The 23,925-nt window shown below is 40.7% G+C and overlaps 1 protein-coding gene across 1 annotated transcript; it reads right to left on the reverse strand.

Annotated features, from left to right (window-relative positions):
- Nucleotides 1–1,303: 1,303 nt before the first annotated feature.
- Nucleotides 1,304–21,095, reverse strand: LOC121985972 (GDP-mannose 3,5-epimerase 2-like). Its single transcript, XM_042539719.1, has 7 exons — nt 20,935–21,095; nt 3,589–4,005; nt 2,541–2,634; nt 2,278–2,407; nt 2,073–2,205; nt 1,700–1,907; nt 1,304–1,600 (listed from the first exon to the last, which is right to left on the reverse strand). Exons 2-7 carry the CDS (start codon nt 4,002–4,004, stop codon nt 1,445–1,447), a joined length of 1,137 nt encoding a protein of 378 aa, XP_042395653.1. The 5' UTR covers nt 4,005; nt 20,935–21,095; the 3' UTR covers nt 1,304–1,444.
- Between the last annotated feature and the right edge of the window lie 2,830 nt (nt 21,096–23,925).

Genomic DNA, 23,925 nt, shown 5'->3' on the forward strand with positions numbered 1-23,925 from the left:
TTATTCACCCCTAGCACAAAGATCCTACAAAGTGTAAGCTCACCTTATAGAGATTAAGTCCATTCATGTGAACATAATCGAATTAAGTCCACTCATGTGGACATAATCCTTCATGGCGGCCTCGCGTTGTGCTTGCGAAGGCTGCCTCGGAGGCCTTGCATTGTGCTTGTGAGGGTGGCCTCACGCTGTGCTCACGAGGCCGATTGGCCGTGGCCTCGTGCTAGTGCTTGCAAGGCCAGCTGGCCGCGTCCTCGCACTGTGTTCACGAGGTTGGTTGTGCCCTCAGCCCCGGCTACGCCCTCAGCCTTGGCTGTGGCAGCCTCACGTTGTGCTCGCAAGGGCAGCCTTGTGCTGTGCTCTTCCTATTGATACTTCTTGATCTTATAATTTTTACATTACCATCCCTTGTCATTATTTATTTCTGGTTGCTTACTAGAACTGTGGTTGAATATCCGAATGCTATGCTTGTAAATTATTGCTTCATGAAGGAAGAGGAGATAGGAATGTGTGTATCTTCCGCAAAAGGATAGAGACTGGAATCAAAGAAGATGAAGCATCTGGGTAGGCGTATGGAGAAGAATGAATCATCACCCAAAGAATAGAGCCTGTAGTTTTCTTCAGATCAGCGATGGATAAAAAGGTGGATATTTGAGTTAATCAGACAGGATCGCAAATGAGCCAACTCTTGTGGAGGCGTCCCGAAAACGCTATCGATGAAGGAGCATAGCTTTGATACAATTAAGATTAATGGAATGCCCTTTTTGATAATTTGGTGAACTGAGATGCTGTTCTAGAGCAGTTCATGAATAACTCACATACCAAATCTTACCGGAACCTACTCTTTTTCATAAATAAAATGAGTGTGGTTGACAACTGATGAAGTACCTTCTGCTTCATTTCTTCATGCAAGAACCCATATCTCATAGTTGGATCGACATCCCAGTGATATGCCCTCCCTTATGCAATTGAAGGACCAAATTCGGTTAAGTTTGCCTTGGGAACACTACAGAAGCAATGAGATCTTGCATTGACGGTTAAACATACACAGATATACCTTTTGAGACTACTTTTAGTGCTGATGGAATTTAAGGATGGAGGGATAATGATAGTCAATAAACGCTAAGTACATAGAATGACACAGATGACATAAGCTTTTCTCATAAACTTCAAAGACTCAAACTTGCATCCAGCGAGAATTGCAGCAACAAATTTGAGTACATGTCTCTGCAGGTGTATATTAAGCACATAGATTTGACATACGTATGGCATCAGCCTAGTAACACAAAGCCTGATCATCAAAATATCAATAACACCTCGATGCAAATTACTAATAGTGCAGAACAAAATCACTACTTTCAATTCTATTGAGCTGTATATACTCACAATCCAATTAGCTAATATTAACGTCTGAAAGTTACTAGCGATAAATTGTGGGTGGCGATGTTCATTCTTGTCCATCAGCAGCACGAAGGGAACCAAGCTGCACCGGTGCTTGTGTTCCAACAACCTTTGACGATCCATAAGCGGACACATCATGTCCCTGAGTTTTTTCCTTTTCGATTTGGTCCTTTATCCAAAAATATGTAATTCTCAGGCCATCCTGTGGAAATGAAATAAATGTGCATCGTTAAGCTCCAATTTGTTCATCAGAAAAACACAGAAATAACAGGACTGAAAGATTTATTGGCATAACATGTACCTTTAGTTTCATGGTTGGAGCCCAACCAAGCTTCTCTTTGATCAAAGAGTTGTCAGAGTTGCGACCACGGACACCCTCGGGACCAGGAATATGATGGATAGGAAGGTTCTTATTTTCAAAGCTAAGTACTATTTCAGCCATCTCATTCATGCTCACCATTTCATCACTACCAATGTTCAAGGGTTCTCTGAAGTCTGATTTTGTCAATCTGAACAGACAAAAATAAAAGAGAATGTTGGGTGTAACTTATATATCGAGTATCAGAGTTGTCCATATCTAAACCTTGAACAAGTTGGCAGAATATCTAGACTTTGGATTCAAGTAATAGTACATCATTAACACTTAAATAGATTGCATTTGTCATGGTAATTACCTTAAAACACCTTCAACACATTCATCAATAAAGGTGAAAGATCGAGTTTGCAGGCCGTCTCCCCACATCTCAAACTTATCTGTGGAAGTCAATGCTTTGCGGCAAAAGGCAGCTGGGGCTTTCTCCCTCCCACCTGTTACAGGGAAGTTTAAAAGTTATGATAATTCCAATGAGATTTTATTGCAAATAACACATGATGACTTACCTTTCCAAGTTCCAAATGGGCCATAGATATTATGAAATCGTCCAATCCGACACTCAATGCCAAAGTCCTTATTGTAGTGCTTGCACAACTCCTCAGTGGCAAGCTTTTCCAGCCCATAGGCATCTTGAGGCTACAGTGATCAAAATCAACTATTAGATTGTTATCAAAATTGTAGTAAAAGCAAGAACAGACATTTTTTGTCAACTACTAGAGACAACAGATAAGATCAAAAATCTCATTTTAATGTCTTTTCAATTACAAACCTCAGCAGGCCAAGCATCAGATTCCTTCAAGCTTACATTAGTCTCCAACTGCTTGAACTCAGGGTAGATGCAAGCGCTTGAAGCATAAAAGAACCTGCATGTATTCACATTCGAGTTGTGTTTGTATTAGCAAATTAGCATACAAGAGAATTTCTCAAAAGTTGGATGTTGTAAAGTATTAAGCATGACCAGCAGACATTAATATAAAAAAAGAGATCAATCTTGATAAAATGAACATGAAAAAGAAGAAAAAAATAGTCAAGGATTAGCCAAAAGTATTACCATTAACCTTAAAGGCACTGACTAGCATTCAACTTCATTCTGACAAGGTGCCAAAATGATGTGATGTGTGTTTGAGCAGGCGCAGAAGATATAAGTGGACCATGTAGATCATGCTTGGTAAACTAGCAAGCAGGAACAAAGGATGCCCACCAATCCAAACAACCAAAATTTTGTTGTCAACTGAATATATTACTCATAGATCATGTGCTCTTTTTCAACTTTTCCTGTGATTAATTCTGTTGATTTCATTTCACAAATCATTTGTCAACTACTTTTATTGTATCATACGGTAAGATTTTGATGGGCCAAGTAGGTCATGCTTGATAACACTAACAAGCAGGATATAGTACAACCACAAATCCTAACTACCAAAATTTTGTCATTGACTGAATACATTACTCAAATATTAGGTGTTCTTTTATAACTTTTCATGTCGTTAATTCTTCTAATTTCAATTCATGAAACATTTCTCAAATACTTGCGGAAAGTATCATCACTCCTGAAAAAAGAGCCATCTTATGATGAACAAAACTGCAGGTTTTATTTTTCTTGTATTACACAGTAAGATCTTTATCATACAACAAAAAACGTATGATCTTCACAAGCATGATAGTCCTCATTATACTATTTAAACTCAACCATCTGCAGTTCATCATCTTGTTAGACAGCAGAATCTATGTTGAGAATTATTGAGCGCACATGTTTAATGCAATAAGCATAAAATCAATAATTCAAATAGGAGAATAAAGATGAAACTATAAAGTACCTTTTCACACCATTAATCCTTGCAGCTTCGATCATGTTGAAACTGATCATAGTATTATTGTACATAATAACTGAATGATTGGACTGAATGAAACCCATTCCTCCCATATCAGCAGCAAGATTAAACACATGGTCTGCTCCACTTGTGACCTTCAAACAATTATCCATGACCCTCAGATCAACAAGATGGAATTCATGACAGAACATATCCTCAGTCATGTGCTCATTCTTCTTCCAATCGGAAGCAATAATATAGTGGCCTTCACTCTTCAAGCGCCTAGCAATATGTGATGCGATAAAGCCACCAGCTCCTGTGATGCAGATCCGCAACTTCTCAGAAGGCCAGTATGGCTCCCTCTCCAAGTTCCCATAAGTGTATTCCCCATAGTCAGTCACATTATTTCCTGTAATACCCATCCTGCAACATATTTTAAATATACACATTTTCAGAAATATAAAGCCTAATAGTTTCATGGAAAAAAAATACCTGAATTAAAAGAACAAGAACAAGCGAATCAACAATGAAATAAGTATGACAAGAAGGGAGAAACTAGCAGGAAACATATTGATCCTGTCCAAGAGCGTTGGCGGGTGAGTCATCGGTGAGTTGGCATTATCGACTTGACTGTCAATCACCAGGCTACATAAAGGCCGTAAGGAGATCCCCCGAGGCGTATGTAGGAGAGAAGACGAAGGACAAGAGGTTAGAGGGACAGTCAGAGAGTTTCCTAGTGATGTCACTCTGATGCTCAAGAGTATTCCGTCATCCTACTTGGGATGGAAACCACAAATCTTTTTTGTTCGCCCCCTAAGTCTCGTGTCTTGGTCGACTTGCTGGCAACGCGAATTACCTCCCCCTCCCATCCTACCTACTAGCAGTCCTTCACCCCTAGTTGTTCAGCTTCCAACTCCATACGCAGAGACGGTCGAGGATCCCACGGATGCCAATTTTTTACATCCACTTGATCCTACTCCACTTGAGGTCATTACCTCGACTTCCCTCCCGCCACCCAACCACATTCTTGAAAACTTCCACAGTGTCTTACCCTTTTAATCAGTGGGGCATGGACCTTGTGGGCCATTTCCTAGTTGGACCACAACATAAGAGGTTTCTCCTGGTAGTCGTGGATTACTTTTCTAAATGGGTCGAGACAGCCCCAGGCCCTAATTTCGGAGCACGTCATTCAAAAGTTTCTATGACAGCACATAGCATGTCGATTCGGGATACCTCATAAGCTCGTCTTTGATAACGGGCGGCAATTTTAGGGTCGACAACTGAGGAAATAGTGTGAAGGGTTGGACATTCAGCAAGTCTTCACCTCGGTCGCTTACCCATAAAGCAACGAACAGAAGTAATTAATCGGGAGATAGTGCAGGGACTTAAAATTAAATTGGACCACGTCGGAGGCAAGATCGACAAATTCTCACATATGACGCTAATTTGATCCTATCCAAGAATGCTAGTGGGTGAGTCACCAATGAGTTGGCATCGATGTCGACTTGACTATCAATCGTCAAGCTACACGAAGACCGTAAGGAGATCCGCCAAGGACTATATAGGAGAGAAGACGAAAGACGAGAGGTTAGAGGGACAGCCAGGGAGTTCCCTAGCGATGTCACTCCGATGCTCAAGTTAGGGTTTCAGTGGAGTGAAGAAGATGAGCAATATTAGGGTTTGTGAGAATGATGTGTGCATATCTCTTCTCATGAGGGTCGGCTACCTTTTATAGGGTCAGGATTGTCTGCCACATGCTCCTCGTCTCTCGCGATCGTTACCACGTTCCTGGAAATAAATGATTATTATAGTCCATTTATTTCGGAGTAAATAGTTATATTTTCTACCGTTCTCACAATAATGGTTGCATGGTCCATGTCTCCCATGAATAATAGTTCATCGTTTTAATTCTTGACAACTGAGGTCATTTCGATTTAACCAGAGGGAGTCCGAAAATCGAGTCGGGGGTCGGGAGCAGGAGTCGACAGCACAACTTCTTTGCCTTTTGCTTGTCACCCTGGCAAGACTATTGACCTTTTCCAGTCACGTGGCTTTCGTTGATTACTCTTATATCATTAATCTTCCCCTTAAGTCTAGTCGAGAGAGGTAAAAAATCGATTGACTGGACTAGTATGATGTGGCAGGACATCCTTTTTTATCTTGATTATTAGGACACGTGGCAAAGAACAAATCCAAGGCATGATTTTTACCCAGATCTACGCCTTAATTGTGGCCATGCCTCTTAAATATAGGGTATGCTTTATCAGCTTTGGCGTTTAAACCCTGAAGGTGTCATTAGCTCTGAGGTTATATCACATTAATGCAAGGTGACCCTAACAGGGAAGACTAACCGCCTATCTCAATGTAATGATTATTAGGAATTGTTACAATCTATGTTTGATCGAGCGGTCAGTGATCCTTCTTGCTTTCAAGATGGTCTAGATCTAGGCGTCCAAGATGGTCTAGATCTAAGCGTCCTGATCAGATGCCCCACTATATAAATAAGATTACGAGGGTTGTTGTCACTTTGTGCAACCCTTGTTTGTGCGTATGCCGATCTTCTTTGTCTTCGCTTCAAGTTATCTGCATTTCCGTCCTTGAGTAAGTCCCTCATCTCCTCGCTTGTTGAAAGTTTACCTGCTTATCTTTGGCCTTCCCTTTCCTTGCCAGTACCTGTATCCTAGCATTGGTCTTGTGATGGTTGCGGGATCTTCGTCTACTCCTTGGTACCGGGTCAGTAGAATCTAGTTTTAGTAATGCTTCGTTTGTTCGAATAAGGGTCACCTATGGGATTCTGTCCTGCCATGTCCTAATACTCCCCAATAGTAATGACCGTCCCTATCGTCCCCCTTCGAGATGTGTAACCTTTTTCCAAAGTCATCTGATAAGTGGGCTACTCTTTCCTATTCCCGCTTTCTTCGCCGAGGTGTCTTAATCTGTCCGTATTTCTTTATCCCAGTTGGGACCCAATTCATTCTGTATCTTAACCGAAATAGTTATCTTGCTCTGCCTGTATCGAATCCCCATATCAACTCGACTCTTCCACTGTTTCTTTTATCCAAAGAAATTGAAGAATTGAGTATTTTTCTTTTCCTCTCAAGTTGGTCATGACCTATTCAAGAGCCTTTCGTCATTCAAGAGCCTTTTTTATTTGCCCCCCAATCCCGTGTCTTGGCCAGCTCACTAGCAACGCGAATTACCTCCCCCTCCCGTTCTAAAAAATTATCACTTGGAGCGAGAGCATTTTCGTACCCCAAAGCAACTACAAGATTTGATGTTTGACAACACTTCCTTACTGGAGGAAGGGTTGCTTCGCCTGTTTAGGCTGAGCCCCATTTCAACTCCTCTTCAACTCTCTTTCGGTAAGCTTTTTCCCTCTTCTTTGAGCTTTGATTTCTAATTGAAGGTTTATCTTTATTCCATCAGCTACCACCATATTGAAAGTCTTTTTGGGCCAAGCGATGAGGTTGTCAGACATTGAACTAGAGGCCCGTGGCCAGGAGATCGCCGACTCTACCAGGGAGGCAGCGATTAACAGAGAGGCTCCAACCGATCCAACACCAATTTTGACGGAAGTCGCACCTCCTACACCAGCAAGGCGCGGAGCCCACAAACTCAGAGAACTCGAGGGCCCTCCTACAAATAACTCACAAGTGGCACCGATTGTTTGAGCGCAGCCCCTCTCCACCTAGGGCTCGAGACTCGGTTTCTCCTCTCGGGTCACAGAATTCTTGAGCCGGGTTTTCACCCGCTAGCGGTCCTTCGCCCCTGCCTATTCAACTTCCAACTCCACCCGCAGAGACAACCAAAGATCCCACAAATGTCAATTTTTTTGCATCCACTTGATCCTACTCCACCCGACGTCATGACCTTGACTTCCCTCCTGCCAAGGGACGTAGGGGCCAACTCCTCGCGCCTCCCATTGGAGCTCGGTCTCCCAGCCCCTCAAACCAGGATGACTACCATACCCCCCAAGGACAAGCAGCCCCAGAAGAGTTCCACTTAGACCCCACTCTCCTTGGCCCGGTAGCGGCGAGGTGGAAGGAAGGTAAGGCAGCCGCAAAAGTCTTTCCCTCAGAGCTCTAGTGGAGGAGCTGATGGGATTTAGGGCCGATCATATGTCAAAGGTGATGGTCTTCAGCCGGTGATTCTCGGAAGTGTGGTTGGGTCACCAGGAAATGCGTACTCGTATAACTGAATTGGAGGCCCAGTTGGCTGCCCTGAAGACCAAGGCTTCCTTGGCGCAAATAGAGCTAACACGCCTAAAGAACTTGAGGGACGACTCAGTTGCCAAGCAAGCATAGATCCTCCGTTTGAGGAAAATCATAGCCGAGAGTAGTCTTCAGGCGAAGTATGAGGTGGATCAGCAAAAAAGAGAGATCGATTCCCTAAGAGCCCTGAATAAAAAGTTGGAATCGGAGAGGAAGAAACAACGGAAGGATATTAAGAAGTTAAAGACTGTGGGAGCTGAAGCGGGGAAGAACGCCACCAGAGGCGACCTGAATGCCTACCAAAAAAGGCTTAATCTTTTAGGGGTGGAACTAAAATCCACTCGGGGAGAGGTTGAATCGGCTAGATCTTTGGCAAAGGATTGACTGCGTGGGTTGGTGGAATCAGCTTGTAGCGAGACAGAGGCCACTCTTGCAGGAGTCGAGAGCGAGCTTCGGGCAGCATTGGAGATTGCCCATCAAGAAACATAAATTACCCAAGCCTTTGCTGCGTCCCACCTCTATAAGCTTAGGACCACTTTTTCAGAGGCTGAAGTATTGAAGGTCTCTAAAGTCGAACTATAAATAGCTCTTGAAGCTCAAACATGCCAACTAGCAGGCGCAATGGCTGAGCTCTCAGAATATTACACCAGGGAAGACGTCTGTTAGCTGCTAAAAAGAAAGAATTCCTTCACTCTGAAGAATTTTATAGCATGGTGGGCACACGTTTTACCTTAATGGTGAAATATGGCGTGGATACCGCCTTGCAGTAACTAGAAGAGTCCGGCCACTTGCCCGCCGACAATCCTCTACTGTCTATTAAGCTATCTAGGATCTTTGATAACCTCTCCGAGGAAGATGTAGCGGACTTCACCTGAATCTCCCCCTATTCATGATTAACTTAATTGTAATCAACCTCTTTTAATGAAGCTTTTTGGTTTCTCAATTCCCATGCTAGATCTGCCTTCTCGACTTGTATTTTGATAGAATTTTTAATGATTGGTTGTGTTGTGACCTGGACTTTGGCTACACAGGGTTGGGGAAATTAGGGATACCATATATGTTTCGCACGTGAAGTTGATATCATAGTCACACGGATCTCGACCCGACTATATTCGAGTTGGGGAGTTTAGACCCTAAAAAGGACACAGACGATACGATATATGTTCCTCGCACAGAGGAAGTTGATATCGCAGTTACATGGATCTCGACCCGACTATATCTAAATTGGGGAGTTTGGACCCTGAAAAGGACACAGGCAATATGATATATGTTCCTCACATGGAGGAAGTTGATATCGCAGCCACATGTATCTCGACCCGACTATGTCCAAGTCGGGCAGTTTAGGCCCTGAAAGGACTCGATTGGACTATCTTCGCCTCCTGGACCTCAATTTCCTCTGGCACATCCTTTGTCGATAGGCCATAAGTCAAGAAGCTGCTTTCTCTCTTGTCTCGATGATCAGGTTGAGGTCCAGGAGACGAAGATCCGTATTTTCTGGTCCATAAGAGGTTTTTTGGGTAGATTCTTCTTTCACTTCTATCGGGACAACCGCTTCTCCACCGTAGACAATGTGAAAGTAATTTTCAGTCCCTACACTATCTCCCGATTAATTACTTCTACTTGTTCGTTGCTTTATGGGTAAGCCACCGAGGTGAAGGTTTCCTGAATGTCCAACTCTTCGCACCATTTCCTTAGTTACCAACCCTGAAATTGTTGCCCGTTATCAGAGACGAGCTTATGAGGTATCCTGAATCGGCAGACTATGTGCTGCCATAGAAACTTTTGAACGATGCCCTCCATAATTTGGGTCGGGCTGCCTCAACTCATTTAGAAAAGTAATCCACGGCTATTAGGAGAAACCTCTTCTGTTGGGATCCAATCAGGAAAGGGCCTCTATATCCTACTGATCAAAAGGGTAAGACTGGAAGTTTTCAAGAATATGGCAGGGTGGTGGGAGAAATTTTGGTGCTTTTAGCACTGGATGCAGGAAGCAACGAATCGAGCAGTATCTACTTGCAATGTTAGCCAAAAGTATCTAGCCAGTAGTGCCTTTCGAGCTTGGGTCCGCCCTCCGATGTGGTTCCCGCAAATGTCTTTATGGATTTTCCTCATAACATAGTCAGCATCATTGGGGCCAAGACATCTGAGGAGAGGGCGAGAAAAAGACTAAAGGTATAGTGTGATCCCATTTAGAGTGATATGAGGAGATCTCCTTTTGAGTAGCCAAGCCTCCTAGTAATCTAAGGGTAGAGTTCCTTGCTCTAGATAGACAATGACAAGTAATCTCCAATAGGCAGGTGTATCCTAATTTAGGATTTGGTCAATTTGAGCCACCAGCAAAGGTTTGAGTTACCAAATTATCAGGAGTCCAAGTGGCCATTACGCTTGCTATCTTGGCTAACGCATCTGGTCTTTGATTTTCGGCTCATGGAATCTTATATATATTGGCTTCTTGGAACCCAACCTTAAGTTTTTCAAAGAGCTCCAAGTAACGCCTAGCCAGGCATTTCATGTCTCAAAGTTCCCAGCTAACCACTCAGGAAGCCCCGACTTGTTTAGCAGCTTGGAGTCTTGCTGGTAAAGCTTCATATTAGACCTCTTTATTAGAGGCCTAAAAGTTCAGTCGTATGGAAAGTAGGAGCACATCATCTCGGGGAGAAATTAATAGGATCCCGACTCCACTGTCATACTAAGTGGATGATTTGTCTATGTATATTTTCCAGATTCCTTCGCTCTCTTGGTCAGGAACTTCAACGAGGAAATCAACGAAGGCCTGAGCTTTGATAGTCGTTCGTGGCTGATACTGAATATCATATTCACTTAGCGGCCCACTTGATCAACTTGCCGGAGATCTCGGAGTTCGTTAATACACGACCCAAACTACTGTTGGTGAGAACCATGATGGGGTGGGTCAATTTCTCTAAGTTAGTGTTCCTGCTTTCTGCTTCTTTTATTAGATGACTGAAGAAGTAAACTGGGTGTTGGCTGTCGTCTATCTGCCGTAGTAATACCATAGCAACAGCTCCTCCTGAGGCTGACAGATACACCCATAGCTTTCCCCAGCTATTGGTTTGACCAGAAGTGGTAAGCGGGCCAAATATTTCTTCAGTTTCGTGAAGATGTTGTGACACTTTTCATCACACTTGAATTTGGAAGCTTTTTTCGACATTTTAAAGGGTAAACTTCGATCGACAAAACAGGAAATGAACCTGAACAACGTCGTGATGCGACCCACTAATCTCTGTACTTCCTTGAGGTTGCGAGGGGGTGGCATGCTTTGGAGGGCTTGGATCTTCTTTGGATTAGCCTTGATTCCTCTCTTAGTCACCAGATACCCAAGGAACTTTCTTCTCTTGACCCCAAATAGGCATTTACTCGGGTTGAGTTTGAGCCTGTATTGCCTCATATTATCACATGTTTCTTCAATGTCTGCAATTAAGCACCCAATCTGGGTAATTTTGATTAGGATGTCATCTATGTATACTTCGATGTTCCTCTCGATTTGATGTTCAAATACTCGATTCATGAATCATTGATAAGTAGTTCCTGCATTCTTTTGTGCAAACGACATAACCGTATAACAAAAAAAACTAACAGAGGTGATGAAGTTGACTTTTTATTGATTGTCTATAGCCAAAGAGATTTAATAATACCCCTCGTAGGCGTCCAATATACATATAAACTCACATCTAATGGTTGAGTTCACCAATGGTATATGCGAGGCAGGGGTAACAATCTTTTGGATAAGCTTTGCTGAGATCCCGGAAGTCGATGCAGACCCTCCACTTGCCCCCTAGTTTGAACACCATACTACGTTGGCCAACCAGCTCAGGAATTGGACTTCCCGGATGTGCCCCGCCTCCTTTAGTTTCTTGATCTCTGCCTAGATGGTAAATGTCTCCCTTATGTGTTAGCCACTATTCCCAAGGCTAGTAGCCACCCGTAATTTACCTCCTCCGTGTTGGTTCTGGGACGGGTTGGCGAGGGTGCTGGGGGCGAGCGTATTCGCCTTTTGCCACCACTTGATCTCCGCCTGGATCACTTGATTCTATTCGGGCAAAAAGTTTCGCTTCTTTTGTCGGATGGGCTAGGCATCTGGGAGTATTTTCAATCAGTGAGCCATCATTGTCAAGGAGACTCCCGTGACCTCTCTAGAAAACCAGATGAAGACATCATGCTCGTGTGACAGGCACACGATCAATTCTTGCTTCAGCCCCGGATGAAGATCACTGGCTACTCGAGTGGTTCTGTCTGCTAAGTCGAGATGAATCCGTACATCCTCTTTGTCCTTGACTAGACGAGACTAGGGATCTCAAGCGAAATTGCTTAGAGGTTTCTTCACCAAAGATCTAAAAAAGTGACCATCTATCAACCCCTGAGAGAAGGCGTTGACGTGGATCTCATGCGTGACAGAAGGAGCTATAAGGATCTTATGCGCAAAACAAGACAAGCTCAGCAGAATATTTTTTAAGATCCTTCCAGAAAATTCATGCGAAGGAAACCGCATACCAGTTGGATCTAGAGTTCTACCTTTGTTACGTAAACACGAACTCCTGACAGCAACTTTGTCATCGTTGGATCTCAGCATGATCAAGTGTTCGCGCCTCTTTCGGTATCCATATGAACACGTTCCATCCGTCTCACAAACTCACAAACTTGGAGAAGAGAAACCACCTATGGTTGTGCTAGCAACCAAAAAAGGAGATTTCGGCCAAAGAGGAAGAAAGATTAGAAGAAGAGCAAGAACACAAGTGTATCTTCATGAAATGAATCAAAACCCCTTTTGTACTCATTCAATCAATTGTCTTAATGTCAATTTCCTTAATTGCCATTAATATCTATCATCATTCAATGCATGATCAATTCAAAATTGACCACCTTTTACTTTTCATCCAATGCATGATCAATTTTAAATTGAACACTCCTCTTCCTTGATGAATTCTAATTCATCAAGTCACTCAATAAGTTTCACTCATTGACCCTCACCAATCCGAATTGACTCAATAAGTCTAATTCAAATTGGACTCAATCCAATAGTTGGATCCAATTGGTAATTCAATGAGTCTAATTCAGATTAGACTTAATCCATTGATTCATCATATGAACTCATCTCCAAATTAACATGTTCTTTGTGTAAGTGACCCAATAGGTTCTCGTAACATTAGCAATGTCTCTAAAATCATTTTAGATACATAAACAATAAGTGACATCTAGCAAGGCATCATTGCTATCCAAGTGACGAGAATGTCGATATCCGACCTATCCTTTCTGTGTCTATTATCTTGTATGACTCAATCCTTCTATTCTTGATTTCTAGATTGATCAATGAGACATGTACCGTGTCATTCTCTTATCAATCTGTGTTTCTTGATCAGTAGACACACTCAATCAAATAAGTTCAATATCTCATATTCATTTGAGCATGACCATGCATTCTTGTGTCCTACTAAGCAAGAGACCCACAGATATCGCTTCCATCATATAAAAGGGATAGATCCCATCTACATCACTCACATCCCTCCTCCGCATAACTTATTGCATACTCAGTGATCGACTATATAGTCCACTTTGTTACAGGTGACATTTGCTGATACCAAGGTACAGAATTACTTATGTAGGGAACCGTAGTGACTTCAGGTCTAAGGACTATTCATACTAATAGTCACTATGAGAATGTTTATGACACTCATATAACGATCCATGAAACATAATAGTCACTATGAGAATGTTTATGACACTCATATAACGATCCATAAAATATTCTTATGGGGATTCATTCAGTACATATTCTCTAATATATACTCATATGTCAACCAATATCTCATATCCATAACTTGTGAGATTAAGTTATCCATTGACCTACATGCTAGTTTCAACACATTAATATTGCCCTTGTATATTAATGTTTGACTAAGAATTGTTAAAAGTAGCATTCTATATATGTATCTATAATATCCCACTATCAATTCAACCAATTGATATATTGTAGACTAGAACCTACTATTATAGGACATTATTATATTTATTCATTTGACACTGAACTGAAGTAAATACAATAACTAACTTTGCATTTTATTAATTAATGAAATATGATACAAAAAGTACCCTTATCAATCGTCTCATAATTGGTACTAGGATCAATACTAACATGAGCATCCATGGCGATCTAACTGAACCGCTATAGTTAATCTTTCAACGACTTCTTGACCTTCTATTTGAGGGCGAATAGATTGCGCAGAGTCTTTTTATACAACCGGCTAGTGGCGAAGTGTTGCAAGAACATGGTTCTAAATTCGTCAAAGGTGCGGATTGAGGAGGCGGGAAGTCGCCTAAGCCACCTTGTGTTGGCCCGAGAGGGTTGTCAAGAAAATCCGACACTTTATGTCATCTGTATACTGGTATAATAAGGAGGCATTTTCGAACTTGCAGATATAATCTTCTGGATCGGTAGTTTCGTTGTACTCCCTAATCTATAGCGCCCGAAAATGTTGAGGTAACTTATCTCGAAGGATCTTGGCCGAAAATGGAGGGCCCGATAGAGTCTTGGCTTTGCTTGATAGGAGATTCCTTCTGTTCGAGGGATTTCGATATGGAGTGTCTCTAAAAGATTCTAGAGACGCCTCTCGTGCCACTGACATGCCCCCAATAGTGGGGATCGCTACCAGAGGAGCTTCCCTTGGTAGAGTCGTCCTAGGGTCGAGTACTTGTGGCACTACCGGCGATCCAATAGGGACTCCGTCAGGGGAGCACTGTGGGCGACGTTGATTGTTGTGATTGCCCTTACAAAACTGTTTGTACCGTCGCGGCGACCAACTTGTTGAAATCTTCAGTTGCCATGGTGATGACATTAGACGCACCAATGTCTTCCATCTCAACTTCTCGGTTCAAGTCCTAGCTCAGTGTTCCCACAGATAGCACCAATTTGATCTTGTCCAAGAACATTGGCGAGTAAGTCACCAGTGAGTTGGTATCAATGTCGACTTGACTGTCAATCGCAAGGTTACACGAAGACCATAAGGAGATAGGAGAGAATATGAAGGACGAGAGGTTAGAGGGACAACCAGGGAGTTCCTTGGTGATGTCACTCAGACGCCCAAGTTAGGGTTTCAATGGAGTGAATAAGAAGATGATCAATATTAGGGTTTGTGAGAATGATGTGTGCATACCTCTTCTCATGGGGGTCGGCTACCTATTATAGGGTTGGGATTGTCCACCACGTTCTTCTCCTTTCTCACGACCGTTACCACGTTTTTGGAAATAAATGGCCATTATAGCTCATTTATTTTGGAGTAAATAGTTGCATTTTCTGTCATTCTCGCAATAATGGTTGCATGGTCCACGCCCCCCATGAATAACAGTTCATCGTTTTAACTTATGCTAGTTAAGGTCATTTCGGTTAACCAGAGGGAGTCTGAAAATCGAGCCAGAAGTCAAGAGTCAAAGCACACAACTTCTTTGACTTTCGCTTGTCAGTTTAGCAAGACTATTGACCTTTTCTAGCCATGTGGCATTAATTACCCCTTATCATATATATAACTAAAGAAACAAAAAAACACAAAACAAGGGCAATTCCAATATTCAAAATGGCATAAGTATTCCCATATTAAAACCAGATTGGGAGTAAGTAAACAATCAATGACAAATTGAGCAGCACCACTAGAGAAACTCTCAAAGCAGGGCATGTTACGATGTCAACCTACAGTAACATATTAAAAAATATTGGAAGAAAAAATGGAATAATCTTGTCGAAGGAGAGTGTTGCGTAAAGAGGTGGGGAAACACCTCTCAACCTCTAACGCAGAAGAAGAGGAAGAGAGAAAGATATCACACGGAGTAACAAGATAAAGACACACAAGAAAGAGCAAACATGAGGAAGGAGAAGAAAAGAGGAAGAAGAAGAGTTATCGTGATTCGGTGATGTGTCTACTCCACAAAAATAACCTAAACTTTATTAGAATTCTCTCTACACAAGAAAATCACATTCCATGATTCTTGTGATGCAATAGGTTTACAATAATCCCTATAAATAGTGCTTAAACCCATGACCCGGTAAAATCATAACAGAATTCTATTACGAAAAAATCTTAACAGATTTTTCCTTCCATAACGCCCCTTGCATTGACCTTCATCTAGATATGAGTCACCCGTCAACAATCTCCACCTTGGCGAATATTCACCCGTTCGAAGAACACGAGTATCTGAACAAAATTTCACCTGGATTTCTGGGTCTAAGCTTCCTTCCTATAGTGTCTAGAAATATGGATCAAGTTCAAGCAATGCTTGAACTTCTCTGTAATCACTGGCTTTGTCAACATGTCTACAGCATTGCCTATAGTATGAACATTCTTAAGTTGAATTTCCCCAAAAGTAATCAGCTCTCTGATCTTGTGAAACCTCACATCAATGTGCTTGGTTCTCGCATGATATACCTTATTCTTCTCCAAATAGATAGCACTTTAACTATCACATAACAACTTGACTTCACCTTGCTAAACACCCAGTTTTCTGACCAACCCTATAAATCATAAAGCTTCCTTCTGCTTCAACTGCTGCTATGTACTCCGACTCTGTAAGTAGACAATGCAACAATAGATTGTATCATAGATTTCCAATAAATAGATCATCCTGGCACAATGAACACGTATTCTGTAATAGACGTCTTATCATCTAAATCTCATGCATAGTCTACATCTATGTACCCATCAACTAAAGGATCTTCCGATTGTCTATTGAACATGATGTCATAATCAATTATATTTCTTAAATATATGAAAATCCACTTCACTGCATCCCAATGTGGTCGACCGGGATTTGAGAGAACTTGCTTACAATACTAACTGCTTGCGTCAAATTTGGTCTCGTGTAAACCATGACATACATCAAACAACCAACTGCACTGGCATAAGGAATCTTTGATATATCTTGGATCTCGTTATCCGTCTTTAGACACTATACTGGATAACTTGAAGTAATGCACCAGGGGTGTGCTCACCGACTTTGCATTATTCATGTTGAACTTATCATTCACCTTCTCCACAGAGATACGTTAAGACAACTATGATCTCCCTAGAGCTCTATCCCTGTGAATCTCCATCCCAAGAATCTTCTTGGCCTCTCCCAAATTTTTCATGTCAAATTCCTTACTCAGTAGCCTCTTCAATTTATCGACCATTTTCATCTTCTTTGCAACAATGAGCATGTCATCCACGTATAGTAGTAAGAATCAAGACTCTTCACGTATATGCAACAATCATACTCACATCTCCTGTATCTGTTTTGAATCATATATGAATTAAAACGTTTGTACCATTGCCTAGGAGATTGTTTCAATCCATAGAGCGATTTCTTCAACTTGTAAACCAACCGTTCTTGTCTGAGCTTACTAAATCCCTCAGGTTGTGATATAAAAATTTGCTTCTCCAAATTTCCATGAAGAAATGTCGTCTTTACATCCATTTACTCCAGCTGCAAATCGTGATGTGTCACTAAAGCCAACACGGTCTAATTAACGTATGTTTTACTACTGGAGAGAAAATTTCTTCATAGTCAATCTCCTTTCTCTGCGAATACCCCTTTGCTACTAACCGAACCTTGAATTTCACTTCTTCTCCCTCTGACATTGCTTCTTTCTTCTTGAATATCCACTTGCACCCTATAGCTTTCTCTCCTTCAGGAAGTTCCACTAGATCCTACGTTTGATTCTTATGCAATGGTTTTATCTCCTCTGTCATAGTACTCGTCCACTTGTCCTTCTTAGAGTTATGTATCACCTCCTGAAAAGATATAGGGTCTCCGCTACTAGTGATAAGCGCATAAGATACCAAGTCTTCAAATCCGTATCTGGTGGTGGTTTTACGACTCGTCTCATTCTGCCACCAACTATAGTATGATGCTCTGTGTGCTCTAAGCTAGAATCATCGGAGTCATGAGTCTCTAGCTCCACCTGTACAACATCTTTTTCTATGTTATTCTGTGATATTTCCTTTCCTTCTTCCTGAGTACATTGTAGCATAGTCTTCTCATCAAACACCACATCTTTACTGATCACCATCTTGTTTGTCTTAGGATCTCAAAGTTTGAAGCTTTTAACTCCTTTTTGATACCCCAGAAAAATACATTGTTTTTTGACTTCGTATCCAGCTTTGATCTTTCCTCATTAGATATGTGCATATAAGCTAGACATCCAAAAACTCGAAGATGCGAGTAATCTACTTGATTCTCTATCCATACTTCCTCTGATACTTTGCCTTCTAGTGTTGTCCTTGGTGATCTATTAATGAAATAACATGTCATGTTAACCGCTTTCGCCCAGGAATTTTTTCCTAGCCCTGCATTCAGCTTGAGACATCTTGCATTCTTAATGATTGTCTTGTTCAACCATTTTGTCACCCCGTTCAGCCGAGGTGTCCTACAAACCGAGAAATGTCTCATTATCCCATGCTACTCACAAAATTCTTGAAACTTTGAATCTGTGTACTCAGTCCCATTATCTGACCTAAGACATTTGATCTTCCTTCCGATCTGGTTCTCCACTTCAGTTTTTCACAGTTTAAACTTTACAAAAGTTTTCGACTTGTGACGCATAAAGTATGCTTAAACCTTTCGTGAATAATCATCAGTACAACTCACAAAATACAAGTACCCTCCATGTGATGTTACATTGGCTAGTCCTCAAAGATAGTCTAAGATTCCCTCTATCTTGTTTGTTATCGTCTTGAATTGCACTTTGCACTATTTTCCAAGAACACGGAATTTGCAAAATTCAAGCTTACACGTCTTGACATCCTTCAACAAATCTTTCCGGTGAAATTCTAGCATCCCACGTTCACCCATATGGCTTAGCCACATATGCCACAAGACTGAACTGTCTGATTCAGACTCCACCGAGGCAACTCTATCTACAACTGTAGTCCCTATCAACTTATAGATGCTCCCTGCTAACTTTTATCCTTTCATTAACGTTAGAGCTCCCTTGCTGATTTTTATCATCCCGCTCACTGATTTGTAACTACAACCAATATCATCTAGTGTGCCTAGCGAGATCAAGTTCTTCCTTAACTTTGGTATATATTTAACATCACATAGGGTTCTAATCACACTATCAAAAATCTTGATTCTGACGTTCCCTATGCTGATAACTTTGCATGACGCATTGTTTCTCATCAACGCTGAAACAGAATCCACTGTCCTATAGGTGTCAAGCCGCTCCTTGTTTGGAGTGATGTGATATGAACATGCAGAGTCTAAAATCCATGCATCCGTCAGTTGCTCCGAACTCGACATAACTGATAGCATATCTCCATCACCGCTCTCTTAATTTTCTTCTTCAACTATGTTTACAAACTTTGTCGAACTACCTTTGTTCTTTGCAACATGTTTCTTTATATGACCTTTGCCTCCACACTTGTAGCACGTGATCACCTTCTTCCTTCTCAACTTAGAACAAGTTTTGTTATTGTTACCATATCCATGTTGAGATTTACTCCTACCACGCTCTTGGTTGTTATTTACCACAAGTCCTTCTCCCTGAGAAACTTCATCACTTGTTTTCTTCCTTTGATGAAAACCTAGCAGCGCACCCTTGATCTCCTCCAATTTGAGAGTTTCCTTACCCCACATCAAAGTAGTAACTAAATTCTCATGCGTAAGAGATGAAGATAGAGAATTCAACAACATCAGCGCATTGTCTTCATCTTCGATCTTCACATTACCACGCTTCAGGTCACTCACAATCTGGTTGAATACATTGATGTGCTGACTCAAATCGGTTCCTTTTGTCATCTTCAGCCCGAATAATTTCTGCTTAAGATACAGTTTGTTTGTCAATGACTTTGACATATACCAACTTTCTAGCTTTTGTCAAACTACCACGAGTGACTCCTCGTCCATGATATAGTACATTACATTACATCATCCGTAAGACAAAGTCTAATTGTTGCCACTGCCTTTGTCTGAAGTTCTTCCCAATCCGATCTTTCCATGCTTTCTGGTTTCCTTTCTCCTAGTGCTTTCATCATGCCTTGTTGCACCAATAAGTCCTTGACTCTTCACTACCATAATCCAAAGTTCTCGGTTCCATCAAACTTCTCCATATCAAACTTCGCAGAAGTCGCCCCTGACATATTGAAGAAATTCATCAAAACCTCACTCTGATACTAATTATTACTCAAAGAGGGGGGCAACACCTCTCAACCTCTAACGCGGAAGAAGAGAAAGAGAGAATGAGATCGGGCGGAGCAACGAAACCAAGATGCACAAGAAAGAACAAACACGTGGAAGGAGGAGAAGAAGAGGAAGAAGAAGAATTACCGTGGTTCGGTGGTGTGTCTACTCCACAAAAACGGCCGAAGCTATATTAAAATTCTTTCTACACAAGAGAATTACATTCTATAATTCTTATGATACAATAGGTTTACAATAATCTCTTTAAATAGTGCCTAAACCCCATATCCGATAAAATCGTAACAGAATTTTGTTATAAAAAATCACAACAGAATTCTATTATGAAAAATCGTAACAGAATTCTGTTATGAAGACGTCCCTCGCATTGACCTTCATCTAGATATGAGTCACCCGTCAACAGAGAGGAACAATCAACCGCGTCGAATTCAAATAAACGAAAGCACTCAGCTTAGTGACAAGCTACAGATCAGTTCAAGGTAAATTTCAAGCGTAATCAGGATGTACACAAAAAATAAATGCCTAGCAGTTTGCAAGTTGAGCGCTAGAAAATTAACAACCTATCTAATACCAAACAGCAATGTCATACGAACACGATTAACAATCCATACCTAAAAAAAATCCATAAATCAAAATATTGCAAGACACAGCTAGAGCACAAAGATAAACCACGCAACACAGAAGGAAAATATGAGGGAAAAAAAAGACATCAAAGAATGACAAAACATTGGCACTGTTCTCGGTCCCCACCGCATTAAATTGCACCATAAACAGTCAATAAACACGCAAAAAATGGCACACATAGCTACCACGCATTAAACTGGGCAAGAATAGTCCGAACCCTTGCCCGACGCCGTGTACCACAACAAGGACAAGAAGAGGCTGAGAAAATTAACACGCCGAGAACAAAACTATCAAGAGCATCAACAAACTTGAACCTCGGACGAGCAAGGAGACTTACCTCAGCGGAAGGGAGGAAGAACTGAAGAAGAAGTCGGAGGGAGACGAACCAGAGAAAAGAGATGAGATCTCGTCGACTACTCGAGGTCCACGCCTCCTAAATTAAAGCAGAGCGCAAGCTTGGGGCTCCTCTAGCTTTCGGGTTCTGATGTTAATAATGTTTTCCAGCGAATGAAATTGACATGGCCAAGTGGACCCGAAAGACAAAATATTACACTGATTGGTATCTTCGTTGAGACCCACAGTGTCTATCCAATAGGATAGGATATAGTGTACGTTCCCCACTAAAATGGCATTCGTTGGAATAGTGAGGCGTCGGTGAAATGGTAAAGACTGCAATCGAACGGTAGAAAACGTTGACACGTTCAGATACAAACAAACTGTACGTTTGGTTGATAACTTTGATTATCTATGAAGATTATCAATAAAAATAAATTATGGTAATTTATTTGTATTGATAATCTTCATAGATAATCTGTCAGATTCATGTCCGGGTGGGGATATTAATCTGTCAGATTTTGTATGATTCGGATCAGGGTAGGCGGATCCCGTCTGTTCTCGAACCCTTCACATATCGCTCCCACCACACCACTCTCGAACCCTTCATATATCACTCCCATAACTACCAATGCCGCTCCCGTTCCTCCTCTCTCTCATCTTTGAAAACGCCTCCTGCCTTCATCGTGTCCTCCTACCCTATCTCATCCCTACCAAATCTTCCTCCCATCAGATTCTTCCCTATTGGAAGAATAAATTATAGAAGAAAAAAATGTACTTCATATGGAAGAGGAGAATCTTCCTCCCATTGGATTCTTCCTGTTGGAAGAAAAAATTTATAGAAGAAAAAACATATATGTGGAAGAGGAGAATAAAAAAAAAAATCTAACTGGTTTTCATTTATTAAAGAAGTTAACATATTTATAGATTTATTTAAATATTTATTGAATAATTATTGACACTATATTTATCTCCCAATACATTGAATTTAATAGTTTTTTTTTTTTTCTTTTATCAATAATTATTATTTTATCATATTCTATCTTCATGAACTCTCATTCTTTTCCAGAATTGTCACCTTATCATATTATATCTTTATCCATTAATTTCATGATATTCTATCTTTATCCATAATTAAATTTAATTTCCAACACCTTTTAAATTTGATTTTATGACTCCAAGTAGATTTTATATCTTAATGAAGTTTTCAAATTTGAGTGGTTTGGTAAAAATATCAACAATTTGATCATAACTTTATATATTTCACTTGTACCTTTTTTTTATAATGTACTCTTTGATATAATGATAGCGCATATCGATGTATTTGCTTCCTGAATTTTTTGCTAGTGTTATTATAGACATGTTATCAATTCGAATCTTAGTTGCCTCTTTTTATGATAAACTTAACTCATTCAATAAATTTCTGAGCCAAATAGCATGACAAATACATGAAATCGCATCTTTTCACTTTTTATTATTTATAGCTTCTTGGAAATACATAGACTTGCAATCAGTAAAGAGACAAAATAGTATAATATATTTTATGATTAACGAAGTCGTTCTATCTTAAGTGAACAACTAAATATTTATTTAGGAATAAATCTAGTTCTGATTCCTTACTTTTCTTACATCATCTTTTCTTTTTTACTTTCAACTCTTAGATCTCACATAATCCTCTTGAAAAGGTTTTTTTTTTGTTTTGTTTGCTTGGATCTAACATAAGATTTGTCTTTTCAATATTTTTTTTCTTGGTTTTTAAATTTTATTAAAATATAATCTTTGACACTTTTATTTGGACTATTTTTTCATCTAAATTTTATAGAGAGGCCGAGAGCAGGTCAAAATAACCGGATGCTTACGGGAGGTCTAGAGTAGATCAGGATGATCAGATACTCACAGGGAGACCTGGAGTAAGTCAAGGTGACTGGATGTTTACGGGGAGGCCCGAAGCAGGTTAAGAGTGATCAGATGCTTATAAAGAAGCTCAGAACAAGTCAAAAGTGACTGGATGCTTGTAGAGAGGCCCGGAACAGGTCAGGGTGACCATATGCTCACGGTGAGGCCTGAAGCAGGTCAAGAGTGACCGAATGCTCGCGAGAAGACCCGGACCATGAAAGTAATAATGGTCTTTCATTTAAGGGGAGAATTGTTGGGGATACTATCAAATCCCATGTTGAAAAGATATAGAAAAGATCATAGATTTAAAAGGATGTAAGATATCTCCATTGACATGAAACCTTTTGGTAGAGGTCAAAAGCAAAGTCATGAGGGCTTATGCCCAAAATGGTCAATATCATACCATTATGGAGATATGTAAATTCCTTTTAGCTCTAACAATTGATGTCAGAGTCTAGATTGCTAGAAGGACTAACCACTGACTATGCACAAGAGTTATGGTCCAATTGAGGCATGTGGGTGAAATATTGATTTCTAACAAAGAAAGTGGAGGTTCCTATATCTGGATCAAGACAACCAAGCACCAAGCAAAGAAGTCCTAGTTGCGGCTAGGCAAGAAAAATCTAGTAAGTCAGTTGGACTTAGGGGCAAAGAAGTCCTAGTAGGTCGGGTGGACCGAGGGACAAGTAAGTCAGTTGGACCGAATGATAGGAAAGTCCTGGTGGGTCAAGGATCAGATGATATCAAGCGGATAGGCTTGAGGGGCGGTCCTTCATTTGAGGGGAGATTGTTGGGTTGCAATGGTTACAAACAAAGTCTCACATTAAAAATACATAGAAAGGATCATAAACTTATAAGGGATATCTCTATTGATATGAGGTATTTTGGGTAGAGCTCAAAAATAAAATTATGAGGGTTTAGACTCAAAATGGACAATATCATATCATTGTGAACATATCTAATTTTTTTTTTTTGGGTATGAGAGTCATAGGTTGCAAAGCCCATTTTTATATTTTGAATTTCATTATTTATTTTCTCGATGTGACTTTTTAAATTTTAAGACCAAATACGGGCACGATATCTCCAAGTTATAGAAGAT

The sequence above is a fragment of the Zingiber officinale genome, chromosome 5B, assembly GCF_018446385.1.
Source record: "Zingiber officinale cultivar Zhangliang chromosome 5B, Zo_v1.1, whole genome shotgun sequence".
NCBI lineage: Eukaryota > Viridiplantae > Streptophyta > Magnoliopsida > Zingiberales > Zingiberaceae > Zingiber > Zingiber officinale.

Excerpts from the sequence above, each read along its gene's own strand:
- LOC121985972 (XM_042539719.1), bottom strand. The coding sequence starts at position 4,004 with ATGGGTATTACAGGAAATAATGTGACTGACTATGGGGAATACACTTAT. Across the intron at positions 1,908-2,072 it reads TGTGTTGAAGGTGTTTTAAG|ATTGACAAAATCAGACTTCA; the intron begins GTAATTACCATG and ends TTGTCTGTTCAG. Across the intron at positions 1,601-1,699 it reads CTCCAACCATGAAACTAAAG|GATGGCCTGAGAATTACATA; the intron begins GTACATGTTATG and ends TCATTTCCACAG.